We start from the raw sequence: 22,243 nt of genomic DNA on the forward strand, positions 1-22,243 counted from the left end.
GATTACAGGCGGGAGTCACAGTGCCTGACCTGCAATTGATTTTTGTATACTGGTGTTCCATCCTGCAATCTTGCTAATCTATTTGTTCCAGGAGCTTTTTAGATGCTATGGAAATTTTTATATAGACAATGATATCTTCAAAAAGACTCATTTCTTCTTTTTCAGTCTGTATGCCTTTTTGTACTGGCTACAACTTCTAGTATAACATTGAATAGGACTTAGCTTGCTACTGATTTTGAAGGGGAAAGAATTCAGGTTTTCACCATTAAATATGGTGTCAGCTGTAGGGTTTTCTGCTGCTTCTTTTTTTTTTTTTTTTTTCCTAAGAGACAGGGTCTTACTATGATGTCCAGGCTGGCCTTGAACTCCTGAGCTCAAGCGATTCTCAATCCTCTTGTGTCAGCCTCTTTAATAACTGGAACTATGGGTGCTTGCCATTGTGCCTGGTTTAGCTGGTAGGTTTTTGTAGATACCTTTCATCAGGTTATGGAAGTCCCATCTGTTCCTATGTTTCTGAGGCTTTTTATCATGAATGGGTGTTGAATTTTAATGAATGGAGACAATCACAGTTTTCTTTAGTCTTTATAGTGAATTACATTGATTTTTCAAATGTTGAACCAGACTTGCATTCCTGAGATAAACCACGCTTTACTATTATGTATTTTTTTATATTGCTGAATTAGATTTGCTAATATTTTATTGAAATTTTTGCATCTGTTTTCTTGACGAATAGTGATCAATAGTTTCCTTATAATATCTCTTTGTCTGTTGGTACCAGGGTAATGCTTGTCTTACAAAGTAAGTTTAGAAATGTTCCCTGCTCTTTCATTTCCTGGACCATACTAAAGAATTGGCATTATATCTTCCTTGAATGTTTGGTACAATTTGCCAGTGAACCCATCTAGGCCTAGAGTTTTCTTTGTTAGAAGATGTTTATTAATTCATTTTTGAATAAGCATAGGATGATTTGGGTTGTGTATTTCTACTGGGATATGTTTGGGCAGTTGTGTAGCTCAAGAGATTTACCCATTTCATCAAAGTCATCTGATTTTCTGGCATAGAGCTGTTCCCTGTATTTTCTTACTCCTTTTAACATTGGTAGGGTCTGTAGCGATATCTTCTCTTTCATTCCTGATACTGGTAAAATAGTTGAAATTTACCCAGATATTTACCATTCGTTTCCCTTTAGTCATGAAGTTTCAAGATTTTCTCTAGTATCATTTATTTTATCTAAATAACTTCCTTTATAGCTAGTGCATAGGTGATAAATTCTCTTAGTTTTATCATTCTTGAAAGAAGTTTTGCAGGGTATAAAATTTGGACTTCACAGTTCCCCTTACTGCCCATCCGAGCATGTGAAGATTCTGATCCACTACCTTTGGCTTCCATCATTTCTAAAGAGAAAAAATAGTCATTCAAATCACTGCTCCCTTATACAAGATGCATCATTTTTCTCTGGTAGACCTCAAGATCTCAATTTTTGATTTCAAGTAATTTGATTTTGATGTGTGCAGGTATTGCTTTTTTTGTTTATCCTATTTGGTGTTCACTGAGCTCCTTAAATCTCTAGATATATGTCCTTCATCAAGTTTGGGGCTTTTTAGCAATTTTCTTCAAATATTTATTCTGTGCCAATCTCTTCTCCCGCTAGGACTTAAACACCACAAATGTTAGGCCCTTTGAAACTGTCCCATGGACAGTTTTCAATTACTTTGTTTTCAATCTTTTCTCCTCTGTACTTCAGATTGGATAATTTCTACTGACTCATCTTCAGGTTCAGTGACTTTCTATTTTCTCCATTTTTCTATTGAGCCCATACAGTGATTATTTGTTAAAAATTCAGATTTTTCTTTTACTTCTAAATTTTTCACTTAAAAAATTATTTTATTTCTCTGCTGAGTCCTATTTTCCTACTCTGAGAGTGTTTACTGCTATCTCATGAAGCATGGTTCTATCATTGCTTTAGAATTTTTGATAATTCTGGCTGGGCATGGTGGCTAACACCTGTAATCCTAGCACTTTGGAAGGCTGAGGCAGGAGGATCACTTGAGCTCAGGAGTTTGAGACCAGCCTAGGCAACACTGTGAGACCCCATTTCTATTAAAAACATTTTTTTAATTAAAAAAATATTTTTGGATAGTTCTTAATATTTGGGTTAGGGTTGGGATCTATTGATTGCCTTTCATTAAAAATTAACCAGATTTTCCTAGTTCTCTGTAATTTTTCATTGTATCTTGGACATTTTAAATATTATGCTGTGTGACTTGGATCCTGTTAAAAATCCCTGGAGGATGTCGTTTTTTGTTATTTGTTTTGGTTCTGCAGACAACTAAGTTGCGTTCAGACTGCAAATTCTGTGTCTCTTTGTTTGGGTGGTGGTCCCAATGTTCAAAGACCTTGCTGTGCTGGGTAGGCTTGCCCAGTGTGTGACCCACTCAGGAACTTAGAGGTGGTTTATACTGTAACGTGGTTCCTAACACTGCTGCCACGTTTCCCTGGATCTGTTCCACACGCAGGCACCTCAGAAGGAAAGCCTGCATTAGTGCTTCCCTGCTCTAGCTCTCTCCTCTCCAAGACTTCCTTCATATTCTCCAGATGACAACATGGTCTCTTGTATCTAGTTCCTCTGGCCAGAAAGACAAGTGTTCCTCAGAATTTTAGTCTCCTAACCTGTTGTGAATTCTGATTAAGGGAGAAAAAAACAGGGATTCCCTCCATACTCTCCAAACATCACCATTTATACCCTTTACAAATCTACTGACAAATCATTATTTATAATATTCTCTTATGATAGTCTAAAACATTTATTAAAATTTCAAAATATGCAAAAACAGACAAAATATATCTGTGTATCCAGCTTCCAACTTCAGTAATTATAACCTAGCCAATCTTATTTTATCTGTCTTTCCTCACTTCTAACTCTTACATACTAGAGACAAATCTCAGACGTTAAATCATTACATCTGTAAACATTTCTGTATCACTAAAGCCACTTAAAAAATAACCTTTATCCTATTATCAAATCAAACAAATGAATAACTTAATATTAAATACCAGTGTTCAAACTTCTACACGCCTCTTAATGTCATCAGTTCCCTCCATTTACAGTTTGTCTGAATCAGTAAGTTCACTTGACTTTTATATCTCTTTTAATCTATAGATTCTTGTTTTTCCTTTCCCCCTCATTGTCATTTATTTATTAAAGAAACACAGTTTCTTTCCTCTCTTGTTCGGCAGGTCTACTTTCTAGTTGATTTGTCTCATAATAGTTTTAAAGCCTTGCTGTAGCTGATTTATAACTTTTCCATTTCTAATATTATTTATGTCTTTTTTTTCCTTTTTCTTTTTTTTTGAGACAGAGTCTTGCACTGTTGCCCAGCCTGGAGTGCAGTGGCACGAACTCGGCTCACTGCAAGCTCCGCCTCCTGGGTTCACGCCATTCTCCTGCCTTAGCCTCCCCAGTAGCTGGGACTACAGGTGCCCGCCATCATGCCCAGATAATTTTTTGTACTTTTAGTAGAGACGGAGTTCACTAAACCCGTCTTGATCTCCTGACCTTGTGATCCGCACGCCACCAGGATGGTCTTGAGCTCCTGACCTCGTGATCCGCACGCCACTGCCTCCCAAAGTGCTGGGATTACAGGCATGAGCCACTGTGCCTGGACTATATATGTCTTTTTTTTCTAGATCAATCTTGGCAGAAGTCTGCCTGTTGTTACCTTTTACAAAGAGCCCATGTCAGGCCTCATTGATTTATTCTTTTTGTATCTTCATTTTTAAAAAAAATTTGTTTTATGATTGCCCTTTCTTTGGATTTTTCTTTTAACTTCTGGAGTCTTAACTAAATTTCAGTCTTTTTTCTCAAAGTACGGTTTTAGCTGTACCCCCCAGTTTTTTTATATGTAGTATTTTCATTAATGCATTTTAAATGTATTCAAATTTTCACACTGATTTCTTCTGTGTCTTACAAATTACTAAGTGGTATATTATTATATTTCCAAACATATGGAGTTTTAAAGTAATCTTTGGTTGTTGATTCTTGGTTTAATTGCATTTTTGTCATAGGATGCTCTGCATATACGTTCAGACTTCCTTTGTTAGCTAACCACGTGTATCTGTTTTGATAAATGTTTTATGAATGCTAGTAGAGAATGCCTATTCTCTGGATGTTGGGAGCAAGATACCATGTCCATTAAGCATATACTGTGTTATTTAAATCTTTTGAGCCATATTAACTTTGTGTATGCTTGACCTATGAATTACTAAGAAGTAAAAAAAAAAAAAATTACCAACTGTGTTGTGGATTTGTCGATTTTCCTTGACAATCAGCAATCTATGTTTTGTGCATTTTAAGGCTACATTAATACCTGAGATTTATCTAGTGAGAGAGTGACATTACTGATTTCTGTTTTAATAGTTACATCAGCTCTTTTTTGACATTTGTCTGTTATTTCTTTCCTAGTTTTTCAAAACTTCCTGTAATTATCCTGTAAACAAGATATATTTGGATTTTAACTGTAGCATTTAATTCATGTATTATTTTGCAGAGAAACACCTTCATTTTGCCCTCATTCTTTTATTTTTTAATTTTACAGGTATATAATAGATATATGTATTTATGGGGTGCCTGAGATATCATGATATAGGCATACAGTACATAATTACATCAGGATAAATGGGGGATCCATCATCTCAAGTATTTATCATGTGTTACAAATGACCCAATTACGCTTAAACTGTACAATAAATTGTTGACTGTAGTCACTCTGTTGTGCTATCAAATACCAGGTATTAATTCTATCTAATTATACTTTTGTACTCATTAATCATCCCCGCCACTGCCTTCAGTCTTAAATGACAATGAACACTCTTAACACTATGAAGACATTATTCTATTGTCTCGGGCTTCTATTTTGCTATTGATAATTCTGGTGTCAATCTTAATAGTATCCTTTTGTAGACTATTTTCTCTGTTGTTTAAAAACTTTTCTCCTTGTCTGTGGGGTACAATGTCAGTGTCACTTAAATTTTTTTTTCCTGCTTGGGAGTCACCCTGTGTCATGCTTTTTATCAGTTCTTGAAATTTTCTTTTTTTTCCTTTTCACATCAGATAGGCAATGTGCCGACATGGTAACAAGGCTGGAGGGAGGCGCACATCACGTGTGTGCGTGAAGACCTGGGCATCAGGCTTACTTACACACTACAGAGTATCAGTTATGGAAAATCCTAATAAACTGCCACCTCTTCCAGCAATACGCTCTGGGTAATTTCCTCAGATACATCTTTTTAATAGCCACTTTTAACTTATAGACCTCCTATTTGGTTATTTTAAAAATGGACGTGGTCATTTTTCTTTCTCATCTCTGTTTCCTTCTTGGAGGATATGTGAAACACTCAAGTTCTTGGGGATCTAAGGAACTCCTTCCTGTTTGTTATGTTGGTGAACTCATACCCATGGTGGGCTGTGAGCATAGGGGTTTCAGAATCTGGGGGCTGTGAGCTGACCTGCAGCAGTGTTTCATCCATGCCAACCCTGCAGCTTTCTTGGTGACTTTTAGATTTATTTTTGCCAGGTGACTCAAAGGTTTAATGCACCCAGGACCATTTTGTTAGTTTTTGGACTTAGTGACTCCTGGGTTGAGCAGGGAATGTAAATCCATTTCTCAAACCCTAATAAAGGCAGGGTTTCTAAGTATAAAGCTAGGGGGGACCCCAGCCTCACCCCCAACCTCACCCTGAGACTAAACCCAGAAAAACAAGCTTCTTTGTCATCAGCATGTGGCAGTGAAACATTTTTTCTAATCTATGCTTTCATGTGAGTTGCCACCCTTTGAGGGCTCCAGCTTCATGTGAGTCTCATAAAGGCCATGTGAACCCCAGGACTCTTCTTTTCTCAGTATGGGAATTAAAAGGAAGCTCTCAGTATGTCTACCCCTGTGCCGTAACAGGTTATGAAAATCAGCCAGGGGCATTTGTAACATCAATTTCAATTTATTAATTTATAGTTCTGTCTCTTCATTTCTCACCCATAAGCATTACCCTCTTTTTCTCCTTCCTGGAGCTTACACATATGCTTTTAAAAGAATTATTTGTCATATTTTACCCAATGTTTCCATGTGTCTTCTAGCAGATGGGTTTTCAGGTTACTTTATCTATCATATTACCCAATCTTTAAATCTGATTTTCATGATTCTTGAGAGGTATGTTTTCCCACCCTCTCTCCTCTTTTCCCTCTTTTTACATAATACACATTAAATATAATTTTAACTCTGTTGATATTCCTAGAAGTATAAATTAAATGCAGAAGTAGTCAGTATCCAATCTCAATCTGTTGGAGTTATTTAAAAACATCCTTCCCTGCAGTTCTTTCCAATAAAAGCGCCCCATGAGTAGCAGAGGACAGCAGGGTAAGAACAGACTTGACACATTTGGGTTTCGTTTTTAGATTGCTACGACCAACTCTGTAACTTTTGAGAACACACTTTCACCTCTTGTGGCCTATTTTCCTCATAAAGATGTTAATGAATCTATAATCATGCTGATCAATATGCACACCTACCAATTGGGAACTGACAGGTCTTAAGAATCTTAATCTTTTATAATTGAGAATCTTAATATACATGTAATATTCCTGAATTTAACTATATTCCAGTTTATTTAACTATAATAATGCTGGGATCTTAGTAGGTGCCAATAAAGCGAAATAAAATACATTTTTAAAAAGTTGCAATATCAGTTTATGTAGTCAATAAATATTTTCACAAACCAAAATAACATATTTTGCAAATCATGCCTTATCATGATATTCTTCTCTGAAGAGACTCAACACATAATAATACCTTAGCTTTTGGAGTGGCTTTAATGGTCCAGATGCAATCAACGGCTTGGCCTGGTTTTGTTTTCTCCTCTTGTTCTACCTGACTAGAGCGCACTATTCCATCAGCTCCCGAGAGCTCAAACTGACAATCTAGAAGGAATACATGAAAGGTGTTCAAAGGAACATAAGACTGATCAAAAATGCCAAGAGGAACAAGTGGTAATATACTAAACCTGGAATGGGATTTAAAATACCTCCTAGGTAAGTAAAATCTGGATCTGCAACAGAAAAAAGAAGAAAGTCATTGGTACTGAGATAGTTACTTTAAGCTTTGATGTCTTACATTACATCTAATGCTCCATTTCATAGCAAGCTAAGAGAAGCTTTCATTGGTGAAAACGACACATCATTGCTCATTTATGAGCTCACTTACAGGATCGACATTTATTTAATCACATTTATATTTTTGATTCCATAGTGAATAATTTATTTATGCTACTTGAAAACTCACATCAGCTATCAGAGCTGAACAGGTAAACAGAACATCACATATACAATATAATAGAATATTATTCGGCCTTAAAAAGGAATGAAGTTCCCTTCTCCTGAAGCATGTTAAAATTTGTCTTCTAAACTTTGGCATGGATGGTGGTGATGCTTGCGTAATACTGTGAATGTACTTAATGCCACTGAATTACACACTTAAAAATGGTTAAACAGAGCTGGGCATGGTGGCTCATGCCTGTAGTCCCAGCAACTTGGGAAGCTGACCTGGGAGGAACTTTTGAGCCCAGGAGGTTGAGAATGCAGTGAGCAGAGAGAGCGCCATTGCCCTCCAGCCTAGGTGACAAAATGAGTCTTTAAAAAAAAAAAAAAAAAGGTTAAAGGGTAAATTTTGTTATGGATATTTTACCACAATAAAAATAAATTTTTAGAAATTACAAACACAGGTATCTTTAAACAATTATTTTAAAGTTCAGATAGAACCTGTGTATATATCCAACTGCCAGAATAAAAAAAAAATTGCTGAGTAGTCTAAAATGTCTCAGATTTCTGGAAAATCTATTTCTTTATTTTTGGTTTTGTTTTTTTTTTGAGATAGAGTTTCACACTGTTGCCCAGGCTGGAGTGCAATGGCTTGATCTCTGCTCACCGCAACCTCTGCCTCCCGGGTTCAAGCGATTCTCCTGCCTCAGCCTCCCAAGTAGCTGGGATTACAGGTGCCCACCACCACGCCCAGCTAATTTTTCATATTTTTAGTAGAGACACGGTTTCACTATGTTGGTCAGGCTGGTCTCAAACTCCTGACCTCGTGATCCACCCACCTTGGCCTCTTAAAGTGCTGGGATTACAGGTGTGAGCCACCGCACTTGGCCTGGAAAATCTATTTCAATTCACAATTTAATTGTGTACAACTAGAGACTCAATTCCTGTTAAAACTGTTGTCTTTGGCCGGGCGCAGTGGCTCAAGCCTGTAATCCCAGCACTTTGGGAGGCCGAGACGGGCGGATCACGAGGTCAGGAGATCGAGACCATCCTGGTTAACACGGTGAAACCCCGTCTCTACTAAAAAATACAAAAAACTAGCCGGGCGAGGTGGCGGGCGCCTGTAGTCCCAGCTACTCGGGAGGCTGAGGCAGGAGAATGGCGTGAACCCGGGAGGCGGAGCTTGCAGTGAGCTGAGATCCGGCCACTGCACTCCAGCCTGGGTGACAGAGTGAGACTCCGTCTCAAAAAAAAAACAAAAAAAAAAAACAAAAAAAAACTGTTGTCTTTAATTCCAGACACTTTAGGAAGTCATCAAATTATGTATTTTAAAAAGAGGAAAAAAATTATTAGCTTATGTAGAATATATTTTAGCAACTGTTCTTTTTGAACTTTATAAACAAAACTTGTCCTTGCTAAAAGAGGACAACAGACGTTTTGGCTCTTTTGCAGAGAAATGTCAAAGAGAAATTGAAATCTTAAACAGCATGGCGGAGGAGAATCACAGGAACTGTCTGGCAAATTAATCAGAACTAGTTCACGTGTATTCCAGAAATCTAGGATATTGTCATTATCGCATTAAAATGTCCATAATTATCCCAGTTACATCCAGGAACTAACAACCCATTAAGAGCCTCTGCCTCAGTAAATATCACCAATAGCTTAGAGAATTTCATTAAAAAAATACGAACTTCTCACCATTGTTAATAGGTTTCTTCCAGAATTACCAACTCCTAGACAAAACTTATTTTATTAACATGACTTGAAATAACATCAGACAGAGATATATTTAGCTAATTATGCATTGCCTATTTATTTTGACATGTGTTGGCTTTCTCTTTTAGTGATAAAATTGTGGACTTCTCATCCACATTTTTTTTTAATAAGGCTTTTCTTCAATGTGACCTCACCCACATTATAAAGGTGACATGAGAAGAGCAGGAAGTATTGCCTAGTGAATTGCAATCTAGTCCTGGATTTGCCATTCTATGAACTAAGAAAATCACTTAATCTCTGACTCAGTTTCCTCATCTGTAAAATATTATATAATCCTGACATTACTGTCATTAGCACAAAATTAAATATAATGTCTATCAAAACTGTGAAGCACTATAAAATGCAAATGAAAGGTGATAAACTCTAGAAATCCTAAGCATTTTGTTATACTTTGTCTATATTTTAACTATAGGCCATTTAAAGTTGCTCTCATGATCTATAACATGAATAGAGGAAAAAGAGCTACTTGACTCCAAAGTAAGTATCTTTACATATGAAGTTGGCTGATTTTGTTTTTAAATACTTAAAAACACTATTCAAATAAGTGTATTCTTTGGATGTCTTTTTCTGTCAAGTAGTCTAAACTTATGTACAGTCATCATCTATTGTGTCTTCATGACACTGTTTCAACTACTTCAGTCAGTTGATTTAGTTAATAAAAATAAAACACCTAACCAATTTAATCCAATCAGTCATTTTGATATAAACTATTGGTTCTCAAACTCCTGTGGACTATTTCACAAGGCAGGGTATCCTGTGTATCTTTCTTTTCCCTGCCACTGTGAAAAAACAGCTTACTAGCTACTAGTTTTTTTTTGAGACAGATTCTTGCTCTGTTGCCCAGACTGGAGTACAGTGGTTTAATCTTGGCTCTCTGCAACCTCCACCTCCCAAGTTCAAGTGATTCTCCTGCCTCAGCCTCCCAAGTGGGTGGGATTACAGACATGCACCACCACACCCAGCTAATTGTATTTTTAGTAGAGATGGGATTTTGCCATGTTGGCCAGGCTGGTCTCAAATTCCTGACCTCATGTGATCCACCCACCTCAGCCTCTCAAAGTGCTGGGATTACAGATGTAAGCCACCGCACCCGGCCACTACTACTTTTTAATTGTGGTAAATTATACATAACATAAAATTCATAATGTTGCTCTTTTTTAAGAGACAGGGTGTTGCTCTGTCACCCAGGCTGGAGTGCGGTGGTGCAATCATAGCTCACTATAACTTCGAACTTCTGGGCTCAAGCAATCCTCCAGCCTCAGCCTCCCGAGTAGCTGGGATGACAAGTGTGCACCACACGCCTGGCTCCACCATTTTTAAGTTTACAATTCAGTGGCATTAAGCATATTTACAATGTTGTACAACCATCACCATTTTTTTATTTTCAGAATTTTTAATCATCCCAAGCTGAAAGTCTACACCCATTAAACATTAAATCCCCTTCCCCCACAAACCCTGATAACCATTCCACTTTCTGTTTCAATGAATGTTACTACTTTAGATACCGTATATAAATGGAGTCATATTTGTGTTTTTGCTTCTGGCTTATCTTATTTAGCATAATGTTTCAAGGTTCATCCATGTTGTGGCATGTATTAGAATTTACTCAAATGAATTAACTCATGTCCACACAAAAACCTGCACATGAATAGCAGCTTTATTCATAATTGCTAAAATGTGGAAGCAACCAAGATGTCCTTCAGTAGAATGGATACACAACCCATGGTACATCTGGACAATGAAGTATTATTTGGTGTGAAAAATGAGCTATCAAGCCACAAAAAGACATGGAGGAAACTTATATGCATACTGCTAACTGGAAAAGGCTCCATACTGTATGATTCCAGTTACATGACATTCTGGAAATACCAAGACTAGGGAGATACTGAAGAGAACAGCGATTGCCAATGGTTTGGGGAAAGGGAAGGATGAAGAGGCAGAGTATGGGGGACTGTTAGGGCAGTGGGACTGTCCTGTATGGTTCTGTAAGGGCGGATACATGTCATCATGCATTTGTCAAAACCCACAGAGCACACCCTACCGCGAGTGAACCCTAATGTCAACTATAGACTAAAGGCTTTGGGTAATAATGATGCATGGATGTTGGCTCATCATTGGTAACAAATGCACCACTCTCATGAAAGATGCCGATGGAAAGGGAGGCAGGAGGTTTATGGTGACTCTACTTCCTGTGTAATTTTGATGGGAACCTAAAACTGTTCTAAAAAATAAAGTCTATTAGACAAATTTTACTTTTTGGAAATATCCTTTTGGCACTGAGCAAATAAATACTTGTTTGGCTATGGGGATTACAGAAAACAAATTTAAAAAGAGCAGATATATAATGAAGCAAAGCTTAAAATTTCCTACATGAGTACTGACAGGGAAAAAAAGGTTGTTTATGTTTTTCAGGCAAAAAAGCAGATAATAAAGTTATATGTGTACCATAATCCCAATCTTGTATAACAAACAAAAGAAACAGATACAGAAAAACACTGGAAGGGATATACACCAAATTGTTAACACTGATTTCATATAGAGGGTGGAAAAATTATGGATATTTTCTTTTCATTTCAATGTTTTAATTTTTTCCAATTAAATTTCTTGCATGAAAAATAAATAAAAGCAAAAAGATCATACAGTTGTTTTACTGTTATTTTTTCATATCGTTAGTGTGTAAGCTTGGTGAAGACAGGAACAGTAACTTGCACATCTCTGTGTTTCTACATTGGGGATATGTACGTGCCATAATGGACAGGGCTTTACAGTTCTCAGAGTGTTCTCACCTACTGTGAGGCAGGTAACAAGGTGGAGGAGGCTGATGGTACAGTAGCCCCCCAGTATACACACACTGGAATCCCCATAACCTGTGAGTAGTAGGGTACATATATATATATATGTGTGTGTGTGTGTGTGTGTGTGTATATATATACATATATAGTTTTTAAAAAGAGTAAATATTACAAGGTAAAAGATGCCATTAGGTTAAGGATCTTGAAAAGAGTAGAAAGAGCTGTGAAGAGGGAGGCTGAGACTGAAGTGATGTGGCCACAGCCCAGCAAGGCTGGGGCACCCACTGGAGGCTGGAAGAAGCAAAGACCAGATTCTCCCCCAGGTTCCTAAAGGGAATGAGGCCCTGTGCAATTTTGGACTTCTGGTCTCCCCAAATGCAAGAAAATCAGTTTCTGCTGTTTTAAGTGGCCAAATTTGAGGTAATTAGTTATGGCAGCATCAGTAAACTAATACAGCAGGCATTCCCATTTTACTAATGGCAAATCTCAGGCATAATTCTGTGCTTAATAGTCTCATAGCTATTAGGAGGCAGAGAAAGAATTCAAACTCAGATTTTTGACATCCAAGTGCAGAGCAGTGTTCTTTCTATTGCTCAATATATTCTAGAGTATTTATTCAGTTGAGTGGTTAATTATAACAGCTAAATGAGAAAAATCATACAAAACAATTTTTGTGGAAATTCTGAAAAAAGACAATTTGTTGAATTATTTTTAAAACTGTATTCATTTTTAAATATATTTTAAATGTTAGCCTGAGCATGTGCTGTAAGACAGAAAAAAATCTAAGAAAATGTGGCACCATCTCTGATATGCTTCAAATTTCAAGTGATACGTTTCTATGTCCAATTTCCATTAACTTCTTATTTGTTCATGGACTAATTTCCCTTTGACTTTGCTAATTTATTTAAAATCTTGACTTGATTAACTTGACCAAATTAATCTCTTTTCTAACCTTAAGATTCTAAAATCAGAGTTAGAGTGAGATGCCCAACCACTTAAAAGATAACTTATTCTTTACCTGGAATAAATGAGTATTTTGCTCGAAATCCCAGTCCTTCAAGCTCTTCATCAGAACTAAACTTAATCCACATGAATCTCCCTGTTGATCTAATTAATGGAGGGCTTTTCACACCACAGTAACGATCTATAAGAGGAGAGAAACCAAATGGCCCATCTCGAACTTCCAAGTGATCAAACCGACACTCAAATGATGGTTCTATATAATAATGTTCATCAAAGGTCAACTCTATTCTTTGACGTGGAGCAGCTAGAAAATAAGAGTAAGCAAATCAGGGCAACACAAACAAGAAAAAATATAAATGTATTGACACAAATGAGAAAGGCAGAACAACTGTTCTGCTAACTGCTTCATAGACAAAGGTTTTAGTGAGAATTGCTATACAAGTCATGATAAATGTTGTATCTTACAATAAAAATAATGCTACTCTGTAGAAGTATAGTAATCTTTTCCTTTGGCACATGCTATCTACTAAATTAAATATTTTTGAGTGATTCAAACTGAAAAGTCAAGAAGCTAATACTTAGTTCAAGATACAATGTACCACAATACACAGAAAAATAAACAGAAGAAATGAAAGGAACTCACTTATGTGGACATAAATTTGAATTAAGCCTTATAAGGGATGCCAGTAAGTTTAAGTTTCTTATCAAAGAAGTTTTTCATATATACTAATGTACCTAGTTGAATTATACTTTGGGAGATTCAAACTTTCCCTAACATTTCTGCTAGTATCTTGTAAATGTATTCGATATGCAGAAATACTTATCATCACTAGAGTTTAATTCAAATACATGTTTAAATCTCATTCAAACTGGTTTACATAGGTCATTTTACCAACATATTTAGTTTTACAATAAAGTAAAAATTAATCCAAGAAAATAAATTGGTCAAATACCTTCCAAAATGTAGATACACTCCTTGTTTGGTGGATATGAGTCAGGATAATTTGGTGAAGCGAAATGACCTCCATTGCTGGTTCGAACCCAAATGCCACACTGGGTTGCAGGAATGTGCTTGATTCCAATATTTTGTCCATCTTAGGGAAAAACGGCATTTAAAACACTCGTTACAGCAAAAGAGAATCATTTTTATCTTTCCCCACCAGTTTCCAAACAACTGCTCACTCTGTGCTACATATATAAAATTTTGTAAGAACCACTGTCAAATTTAGCACAATAAATTGAGTATAGAAGTGAAAGATAGGGAGGGAAAACTTGCTGGGAGAGGACAAGTTTGCCGTGTAAAATAACGGAAATAAAGGGCTTATATGCACTTAACAAAGGGCAAAACCGTATGGGGGAACCTGCTAAGTCAGTAAGATGCAATACAATTCAGTTCTAACCTAAAAATGAAGGTGTCCCAGGAAATGATCTCTGAGATGGGGCCCTCATACTTAGATTAACACAACAGTGAAAGAAGATTCAAAGGTTACACAGGGATTTTAGTTGAAGATTGTAGACTAAACACATGCACTTAGCTCTGCTCCTTCCTCAAACTCCACTTAAACAACAATAAAAGCATTTTTAAAAGGATATAAACTCTTAAATACAAAGGGGTAGATATAGCAGTAACAACTGGCTGTACCAGGAAGTTGGGTCGGGGGGGGGGGGTGGTGAGTGAAACTGGGCTTTTTAAAAACACAAGGCTAGTTAAAAGTTTGTTTAGAATGAGTTGGATTTTCAGTACCCTTTCCTCCTCCACAAATCTAGCAGCTCTACAACCACCATCAGAACACTAAAGGTGATTTCTTTGGAGAAGGTAAAACAGGGTTACTGGACTAGGGGACACCAGGCACAGCTGAGAAGGAAAACAGGGAGATGAGTGAATGTTAGCATATGTTCCAGCCTTCATTTCCTGCTGAACTCCCACAAAGGCCTCCTGATCAGATATTGAGCCTTTAAGCAGGAAAAGAAAAGATTCTTCTCTGTGAATCGAAACAGCCCCTAGGAAAGGCTTGATGCAGACGCAGGAGTTCCCCAATGTCAGATCTGTCAACAGTAAGAGCCAGTAACTGATCCTTGCCCACACCTGCAGACAGTTAATGATCAGTTTTTAGTGTCCCTCTTAAAATATGAGCCCTCAAGGATCACCAGACATTGGAGGAAAATCACTAATATAAATAAATAAATAATTAATTAAAAAAAAAACTGGAGAAAAGCAACTCTGAGAAGATAAAGACTATGCAAGAAGAATATTTAAACACCACCACCACCACAAAATAATCATTTAATATCCTGAGAAAGAGAAGCAAGTAAATCCACAAGACAAAAACAAAGTGTACAAACAGAATATTATATTCAGAAAACAGAACCAAAAAAAGCTTCCAAAGACAGAAGAAATGAAAAAATCAGCAGAATGTTCAGAGCAGAGTTCAGCAAACTATGACCCTGTTCCAAACATAACCTGGAGCCTGCTGTAAATAAAGTTTTACTGGAATATACCCATGCCCATCATTTGTGTGCTTTTGTTCCAGGACAGAAGAGTCAAGGAATTCGAAGAGTTGCTTCAGAGACTGTAGGGCCTACAGTGCCTTAAATACTTTCGATCTGATCCACAGAAAAAGTGTTCTAACTCCTGGTTTAGAGGTAAAGTTGAGGAAGTCTCAGAGAATGTGGAGCAAAAAGATGGAAAGCAGAAGAGCTAGAAACAAAAACCAAGAGGGTCATAACCAAGTAAAATAACAGAATTCCTGAAAAGGCAGAAGAGAGAAAACGGAGGAAAGGGAATTTTAAAAATTAAAACAGAAAAAAAAAAAAGAAAACTTCCTAAAGACAAAATTCAGCTGAATGAGTGACTTAATGTAAATCCTGAACACTGAGTTAACCGGAATTATGACAGAACTGTGTTGAGAAGGGTGGTACAAATGCAAGGTACAAGAACACTCATATATGGATGGAGTGGACAGTAGGTGCGTGAAAGAGCTAAATTCTTATCTTCCACGGTGAAAAATCATTATCTAATTTCTAAAACTGAAATAACCAAGTAGCAATACAGCATGTTATTTAGAGAAAGGAAGGGAAATACCAAAAGAATCAAAAGAATCAGCTAAGAGTGATTATTTCCATGGAGCAGGAAGTTAAGTAGGGCAAGATGGGGAACTCATTTTTGCTAACTAACTTTTTAGGAATGCTTTGATTTTTATCATGTGTATGTATTACTTAGATGAAAATAAAAAACAAACAAGGTTACACTGGAAATGTACTAAATTCAGACATAAAAATCTGGCTCAAAAAAAACAATCACACTAGCTAATCATCAATCATAAATCAAGACAAAAGAACAGGACCAAAGGACTTTGAGTAAGATATTAATTGAAGTGTTTCATTTGTTTAAATTAGAAAAAGGGACTTTTATTTTTGCTTAGTGATAAAATATAAATCTCATTTAATTTTTGGACATAATACACAGTATGCTAGGAGCTACTAGTGATGTCAATTTTTAAAATTTATCAGGGCAAGACTTTATGCTGACAATTTACTCTAGTTAACTGCAGCTAAACCCAGTAAAATTGAGGCTGATGGGTTGACAGAAAGCCTTAGGTCACTGGAACACCCCAAAGGGATTATGGAAATAGTACCCAAAAGTTGCAATCCTTTCAAATAAGCCATTCCATTGTCTTAAACATGCAGTAAGTCACCAATGTAAGTACTTTACCTTGGGTTTTTTGGGCCACAGCAATCCCTTCCACTACCAGTACTGTTATTAACAACACTAGAGAAATAACAGAGAAGAAAAGTTATGAAATTGAATCTATACTACATTTTACTAAGTCAATAAAGAAAATCAGATGACAAAAAAAGATGAACTAAAATCACTATTTATTAGTAAAATTCACTATCAAGATTTTTAAGCATTAAATGTAATGCTCTGATTTGCTACCTAACCCTTAAGATAACCCAAGAAAAGACAAGTGGTTTTGTACTCATTTATACAAGCATTTAATAATACATGGCATTTAAAGCATTTTTCAACTTAATAGCTTAAAAAAAAAACACTTAGTTTTTGCAACAGACCTTGCTCATCCTAACTATTCCTCTATTTACTGTAGTCCATCTCAAAGTTTACATGCAGTATAGCTGGCTCTGCAACGTGCTATGGCAGTGAAAGTTCAATTAGATTATATCTGCTTTCTGAGAACATTCATAATCAAGACACAAGTAAGGGGGCAGCAGTCTCCTAGAAATCAATTCAAACTGTCTTATCATCTTGCAGTACTATGCTGTCCTCTGTGCTACAAAGGCTAGCCGTATTTAACACTGAAGCTTTTTTTCCATGTTGAACATTTCTGAGACCCAATCAACAACATACTGAATTGTTTTGTGTATGTGGTTTGAAGATTTAAAGAAACAGTTTTATGGGTGGTACACTCTCCCTTTCAATGGAAACCACACTGCCAGTCTGTGCTGAACTACTGCTGGAGTTATTCATTCAGTGAATAGGCACTTACAGAGTATCCACTGAAGAGTGGGCACCAAGGATGCACAGGTGTGGAGAGACAAACAGAGCAAAATGGTTAAGAGTGTGGACTTAAGGAGTTTCATGAATCTAGGCTAGGGTTCAAGTTTTGCCTTCTACCAGCTGTGAGGCCTTTCCAGCTCAGTTTACTTATTTGTAAAATGCAGATGACGTATAAATAGGTCAACCTCATTGGTGGCTGTGAAGATTAAATGAGAGAATGTGTATAGTACTTTTATGTGCCAGGCATTCTGCTAAATAAACGATGGAGATTAGGACAAACCAGCATCCACAAGGAATCAATGTATTGTTGAATCTACAATACAAGGTGAAACGGAGTTTAACAGGAGATATGCAGAAGGCATAACGGAAGCAGAGGGTCCATTCTGCTGGGGGTTAAGGGAAATAGAATGAGGAAAACTCCCAAAAAAGAAGGCATACTCTGGTTGGACCTTATAGTACTTGAGCCCAGGAGAAGGAGAAAGAAACAGCTTAAATAAGAACATGGAGGGCAGGGTGCGGTGGCTCATGCCTGCAAATCCCAACACCTTGGGAGGCTGAAGCGAGAGGACTGCTTGAGCCCAGGAGTTCCAGAGGCCCTGTCTCTATGAAAAAAAAAAAAAAAAAAATCAGCCAGGCATGGTGGCACGTGCCTATACTCCCAGCCACTTGGGTAGCTGAGGCAGGAGGATCACTAGTGCCCAGAAGTTAGAGGCTGCAGTGAGCCATGATTGTGTCACTGCACTACTGCCTGGGTGAAAGTGTGAGACCATGCCTCAATAAAATAAAATAAAATAAAATAAAATAAAATAAAATAAAATAAAATAAAAACATTGAGGCATGAGCTCTAACCTACAGCAGGTTTTGGGGAACTCTGAGTAATACAGTGTGGTTGGCAAGTGGAAGGCTACAGCGGTATAGTAGGTTAGAGAAAAGCTGGGTGAGATCTGATTGTAACAAGTTTTGAATGGCATGCTAAAAAGTTTGGACTTCTAACTATAATGAGAAGCCCTTGTAGGTTTTTAAACAGGTGTATGGCGTTATCACTTCTGTGTTTTAGACCAATAATCCTAATGGTTGTGTGGAGTCTACACTTTTAATGAGAAGAGAGAAGACCATTGGGAAGGAAAGGTGATCATGTTTGCATTACCATCTTTGAAGCAGAGTGGTGGCAGTGGAAAGGGAAAGGAGGAGAAACTAATGACATGGTTCAGATGTACAGTCAAGTGCAACCTACAGGACGAGAGAGGTGAGGGAGGTGGAGGCACTGGAGTCTGCTAGTGCAAGTGGTTAGTAGACAGTTACCACTGTTCACTCAATAGCATGTACTGGGTGTCTACTACCAAAGTCACCAATGTAGAAATGGTTAAGAGGTAGCTCTTGTTATTCAGTTCACATCTTAAAATCTAATTATTTGACCTCTTCATCCTTGGTTTCTGGCATCCTTCCTGACCTCTGTGTCTCCTCTGTCTTTTCTCAATAACATTAATTTCCCCTTTCCCTTTCTTTGGTTGACGGTAGTGTTGAAGATCTCACGTTATGCTGAGATCTTTAACTCTTCACATCTCTACACTGGATCTGATTAGAAGAATGGAGTTGTGAAACATTTTTTTAAAACAGAAGATTTATGACCAAAAAGAAAAGTCAGGTAATAGTAGGTATTTGATAATTCAGCAAATAACCCAACCATTTGTATCAATTTATCTCATTAGAAGACACTATCTCCCCATATCATTCAGATCATACACCACTGGTCAATATTTCGTGCTCAGTATACCGTTCCTCCTTAATCACAGGTGTAACTATTTACCAGTTTGACATTTACAAATCTATATATAAGCAAATAACCACACAAAGCCAGCAGACAGGGCATGTAAGAGGCCAATAAACTGAAGGCAAGACAGCAATGGCAACTATGGCAAAGGGATGAACTGTGGCAGCACAATTATGGTATACAATGACCAATAAAAATGTGCCTGTATAAAATAACTGCTTTATGAAATTTGCACAGAATACACAAGTAAGATAGAACAATCATACTGAAAATAAAGTTGCAAGGCCAAATAGCCTATTATATTCTTTTCCACTTTATTTAGAGGGCTGTGCAGTTTTCTTTTTTTCTCAAGTAATTACTAGCTATTCACAACTCAATCGACCAAATGAGCTGAGCCACTAAATATAAAAACGACGTATAAAGAATAGGGTGAATCTGCACAGCAATTAGGGATAGAAAGATTTACTGATACAGTTTTTGGTAATACAGTTGTGACTATTAATCCATTCTAAATTCTGTATCATTATAAACACAGTTTCCTGAGTTGTATAACAAGGTCTTTGTATACTGCTTGAGTTATAACCAGGCTGAGATATTAAAACAAATTCCATTAATGCTAAACCCTGCCATTATTTAGCACATGAAGCAGTTCTGTGGTTCTTTGTTCTGTCTTTATTCCCAATCTAGGTGCCACTGTTCCCTCTTACCAAAAGGATCAATAATATCTCAAATACAGGAATACCTCAGACTTTGAATTCAATGATAATGTATATAGGAAGGCACTAATTCTATAAGGCAGAAATCTACACAAAAATAAAAATTCTAAACTCTTTAATCTGCAATTTGATTGTACAGAGAACTGCTTGTGATTTGATGCTTGAGAAAGGTAGTGCCCACCATTTATGACATTACTCCTGGTTCGAGAGTTGAATTTACTCTTATAATAACCTGTGTACAGATCTGACCTAAAATGAAATCACTCAGATGATAAAGATAGGTGCTATTCAGGCTGTTAAACAATCCTCAAAGCCACTCCCTTTATTCCTCCTCTTTTTACCCTGAATCACTGTCATTTTAGCTCTAAGCAGAGAATCCTGTTCCTAGGCCTTCCAGTTTTAAGGCCTACTTTCCACTGTTAAAAAAAAAAAAAAAATCAAAGTCACATTTATTCTTTTCACTATTACTTAATGGTGGCAATTCTAGTGAATGCAATAAATACTGGAAAGAAGACAAAATTATTATTTATAGATTTCAATGTTATTGAAAATCTAAAAACCTCAAGAGAATTACTTGAAATATTATTACAGCTATTGAGGGAAGAAAGTAAAACTAAAATAAATAACAAATATACTGAATAAAACGGAGCAGTAACATGTTTCTGAGTAGTAAAATAATGCTGCAAAGATAATGAGTCTTTCCAATAGGCCACACATTTAATAGTGAGTCCTGTTTTTTGCCTTAACAAAATGTTTCTGATGCTCATCTTGAAGACTTTGTTATACTGGCCAAAGAAAATTTAGAAATCACATAAAATAAATAAAAACAATATATGATATAGTTATTGTAAAGCTACAGTATTTTAAAAATGTAGCAATGACATAGGAAGAAACAGATGATCTGTTAAACACATGCAGCAACCTATTGTCTAACAGGTAGTGATTCACTTCCTGGTGGCAATGAACCAAATAGACGAGGTCCTTATTCTCCAGCACCTTATAGATAAGAAAATGGGAAAAAATTAAAAGCTCAGAAATAGATATATATCTCCAAGAATTAATTTTTATTTATTGATTGATTGACACGGAGTCTCACTCTGTCACCTAGGCTGGAGTGCAGTGGCGTGATTTTGGCTCACTCAATCTCCGCCTCTGGGTTCAAGCAATTCTTGTGCCTCAGTTTCTTGAGTAGCTGGGACTACAGGCATGCGCCACCACAGCCAGCTCATTCTTTCTATTTTAGTAGAGATGGGGATTCACTGTGTTGGCCAGGCTGGTCTCAAACTCCTGGCCTCAAGTGATCTGCTCGCCTCAGCCTCCCAAAGTGCTGAGATTACAGGCGTGAGTCACCACACCCAGCCCCAAGAATTTATTATGATATACACGATATTTGAAATCCTTGGTGAAAGGATGGATTTAATAAGTGGTTCTGGGATAACATATTAATTCCTTGAAATAAAAATAGATCTCATCTTCAAGCTAAAAACAAAAAATAAATACTAAATTGGAAAAGAAAAGGTGAATTATGTATATACTTTGGGGTGAAGAGCACCTTCATTTACTCACGACAGACACATAAATAAAAACTAATAATAACTGGGGGAAAAAAGACTAGACCATCATTAAAAACGTGCCAAAACCCAAAAACTTCAGCCTTACAAACACACACACACACACACATATATATATATATATATACACACTCATATATACAGATTCTAGTGTTGGTCAGGCTATAAGAAGCTGACATACTCATATAATGCCATCGGATTGTAAATTGACACAACTTTTTGGAGGTTAATCTGGTAGTATATATTAAGGCTCAAAAATGTGCAAATCCCATCAGCATTTCTACTTCCAGGTATGGGAACTGAATCACTGTGATCGTGGTCCTCAAAATTTAATGTGCATCATAATCACCTTGGGTTTATTAACTCACAGATGGGAGTACTTTCAGAGACTCTGATCCAGTGGGTCTGAGGCAGGGCTTGATAATCTGCTTTTTTAACAAATTCTCTAGTGATACAGAAGCTGCTGGAGCTGGGACCACACTGTGAGAACCACTGCAACAGGAGCGTGGCAGATTACTGAAAGCAACAGCCAGAGGTGGCCTTTTCCCTCCTTTGGTAGTGGCAGGAGACATGTTTGGACCAATATGGATTGGCAGGGCAGGGGTGGGCAAAAAGGAGTTGAGTCGATTTTGGAAACGTTGAACTTGAGGTGAATGCTCTACTAGCTATTCTTATGAGGGCTCTAACAAATACTTCTTGTTTCTGAACATCTGCACTTGCCAGGGACCTTGGACCTCTTTGCTTCCATGAAAGTACACTGTCTAAAACCTGCTTTCTCCAGGAACCCTTTCCAGATTAATTTCACTTGACAGCATTCAGACTTTTCACTTCTGAT

At 37.0% G+C, this 22,243-nt stretch overlaps 1 protein-coding gene, 1 long non-coding RNA gene and 1 other non-coding gene across 8 annotated transcripts in view; all 3 read right to left on the minus strand.

The window, feature by feature from the left end:
* LOC105492218 (neuropilin and tolloid like 2) overlaps window positions 1-22,243 on the minus strand; it is a 60,709-nt gene that overhangs the window by 32,598 nt on the left and 5,868 nt on the right. For 3 of the 6 annotated variants that reach the window (XM_011759231.3, XM_011759237.3, XM_011759233.3), the window contains exons 2-6: window positions 16,547-16,603; window positions 13,788-13,928; window positions 12,890-13,138; window positions 7,051-7,095; window positions 6,840-6,967 (exon numbers count right to left, since the gene is read on the minus strand). In XM_011759231.3, the coding sequence (XP_011757533.1) occupies window positions 6,840-6,967; window positions 7,051-7,095; window positions 12,890-13,138; window positions 13,788-13,928; window positions 16,547-16,603 (620 nt within the window). The remainder of the gene's footprint in view (window positions 1-6,839; window positions 6,968-7,050; window positions 7,096-12,889; window positions 13,139-13,787; window positions 13,929-16,546; window positions 16,604-22,243) is intronic. The other 3 variants (XM_011759232.3, XM_011759234.3, XM_011759235.3) reach the window with 2 other exon arrangements.
* Window positions 302-6,833, minus strand: LOC139359869 (uncharacterized). The gene is made up of 2 exons (XR_011616415.1): window positions 3,599-6,833; window positions 302-3,556 (listed from the first exon to the last, which is right to left on the minus strand). It is a non-coding gene; the product is annotated as an uncharacterized lncRNA (long non-coding RNA).
* Window positions 5,105-5,211, minus strand: LOC112428555 (small nucleolar RNA U13). Its single transcript, XR_003020559.1, has one exon. It is a non-coding gene; the product is annotated as a small nucleolar RNA U13 (small nucleolar RNA).

Source organism: Macaca nemestrina, chromosome 18 (assembly GCF_043159975.1).
Source record: "Macaca nemestrina isolate mMacNem1 chromosome 18, mMacNem.hap1, whole genome shotgun sequence".
In the NCBI taxonomy this organism is placed as follows: domain Eukaryota; kingdom Metazoa; phylum Chordata; class Mammalia; order Primates; family Cercopithecidae; genus Macaca; species Macaca nemestrina.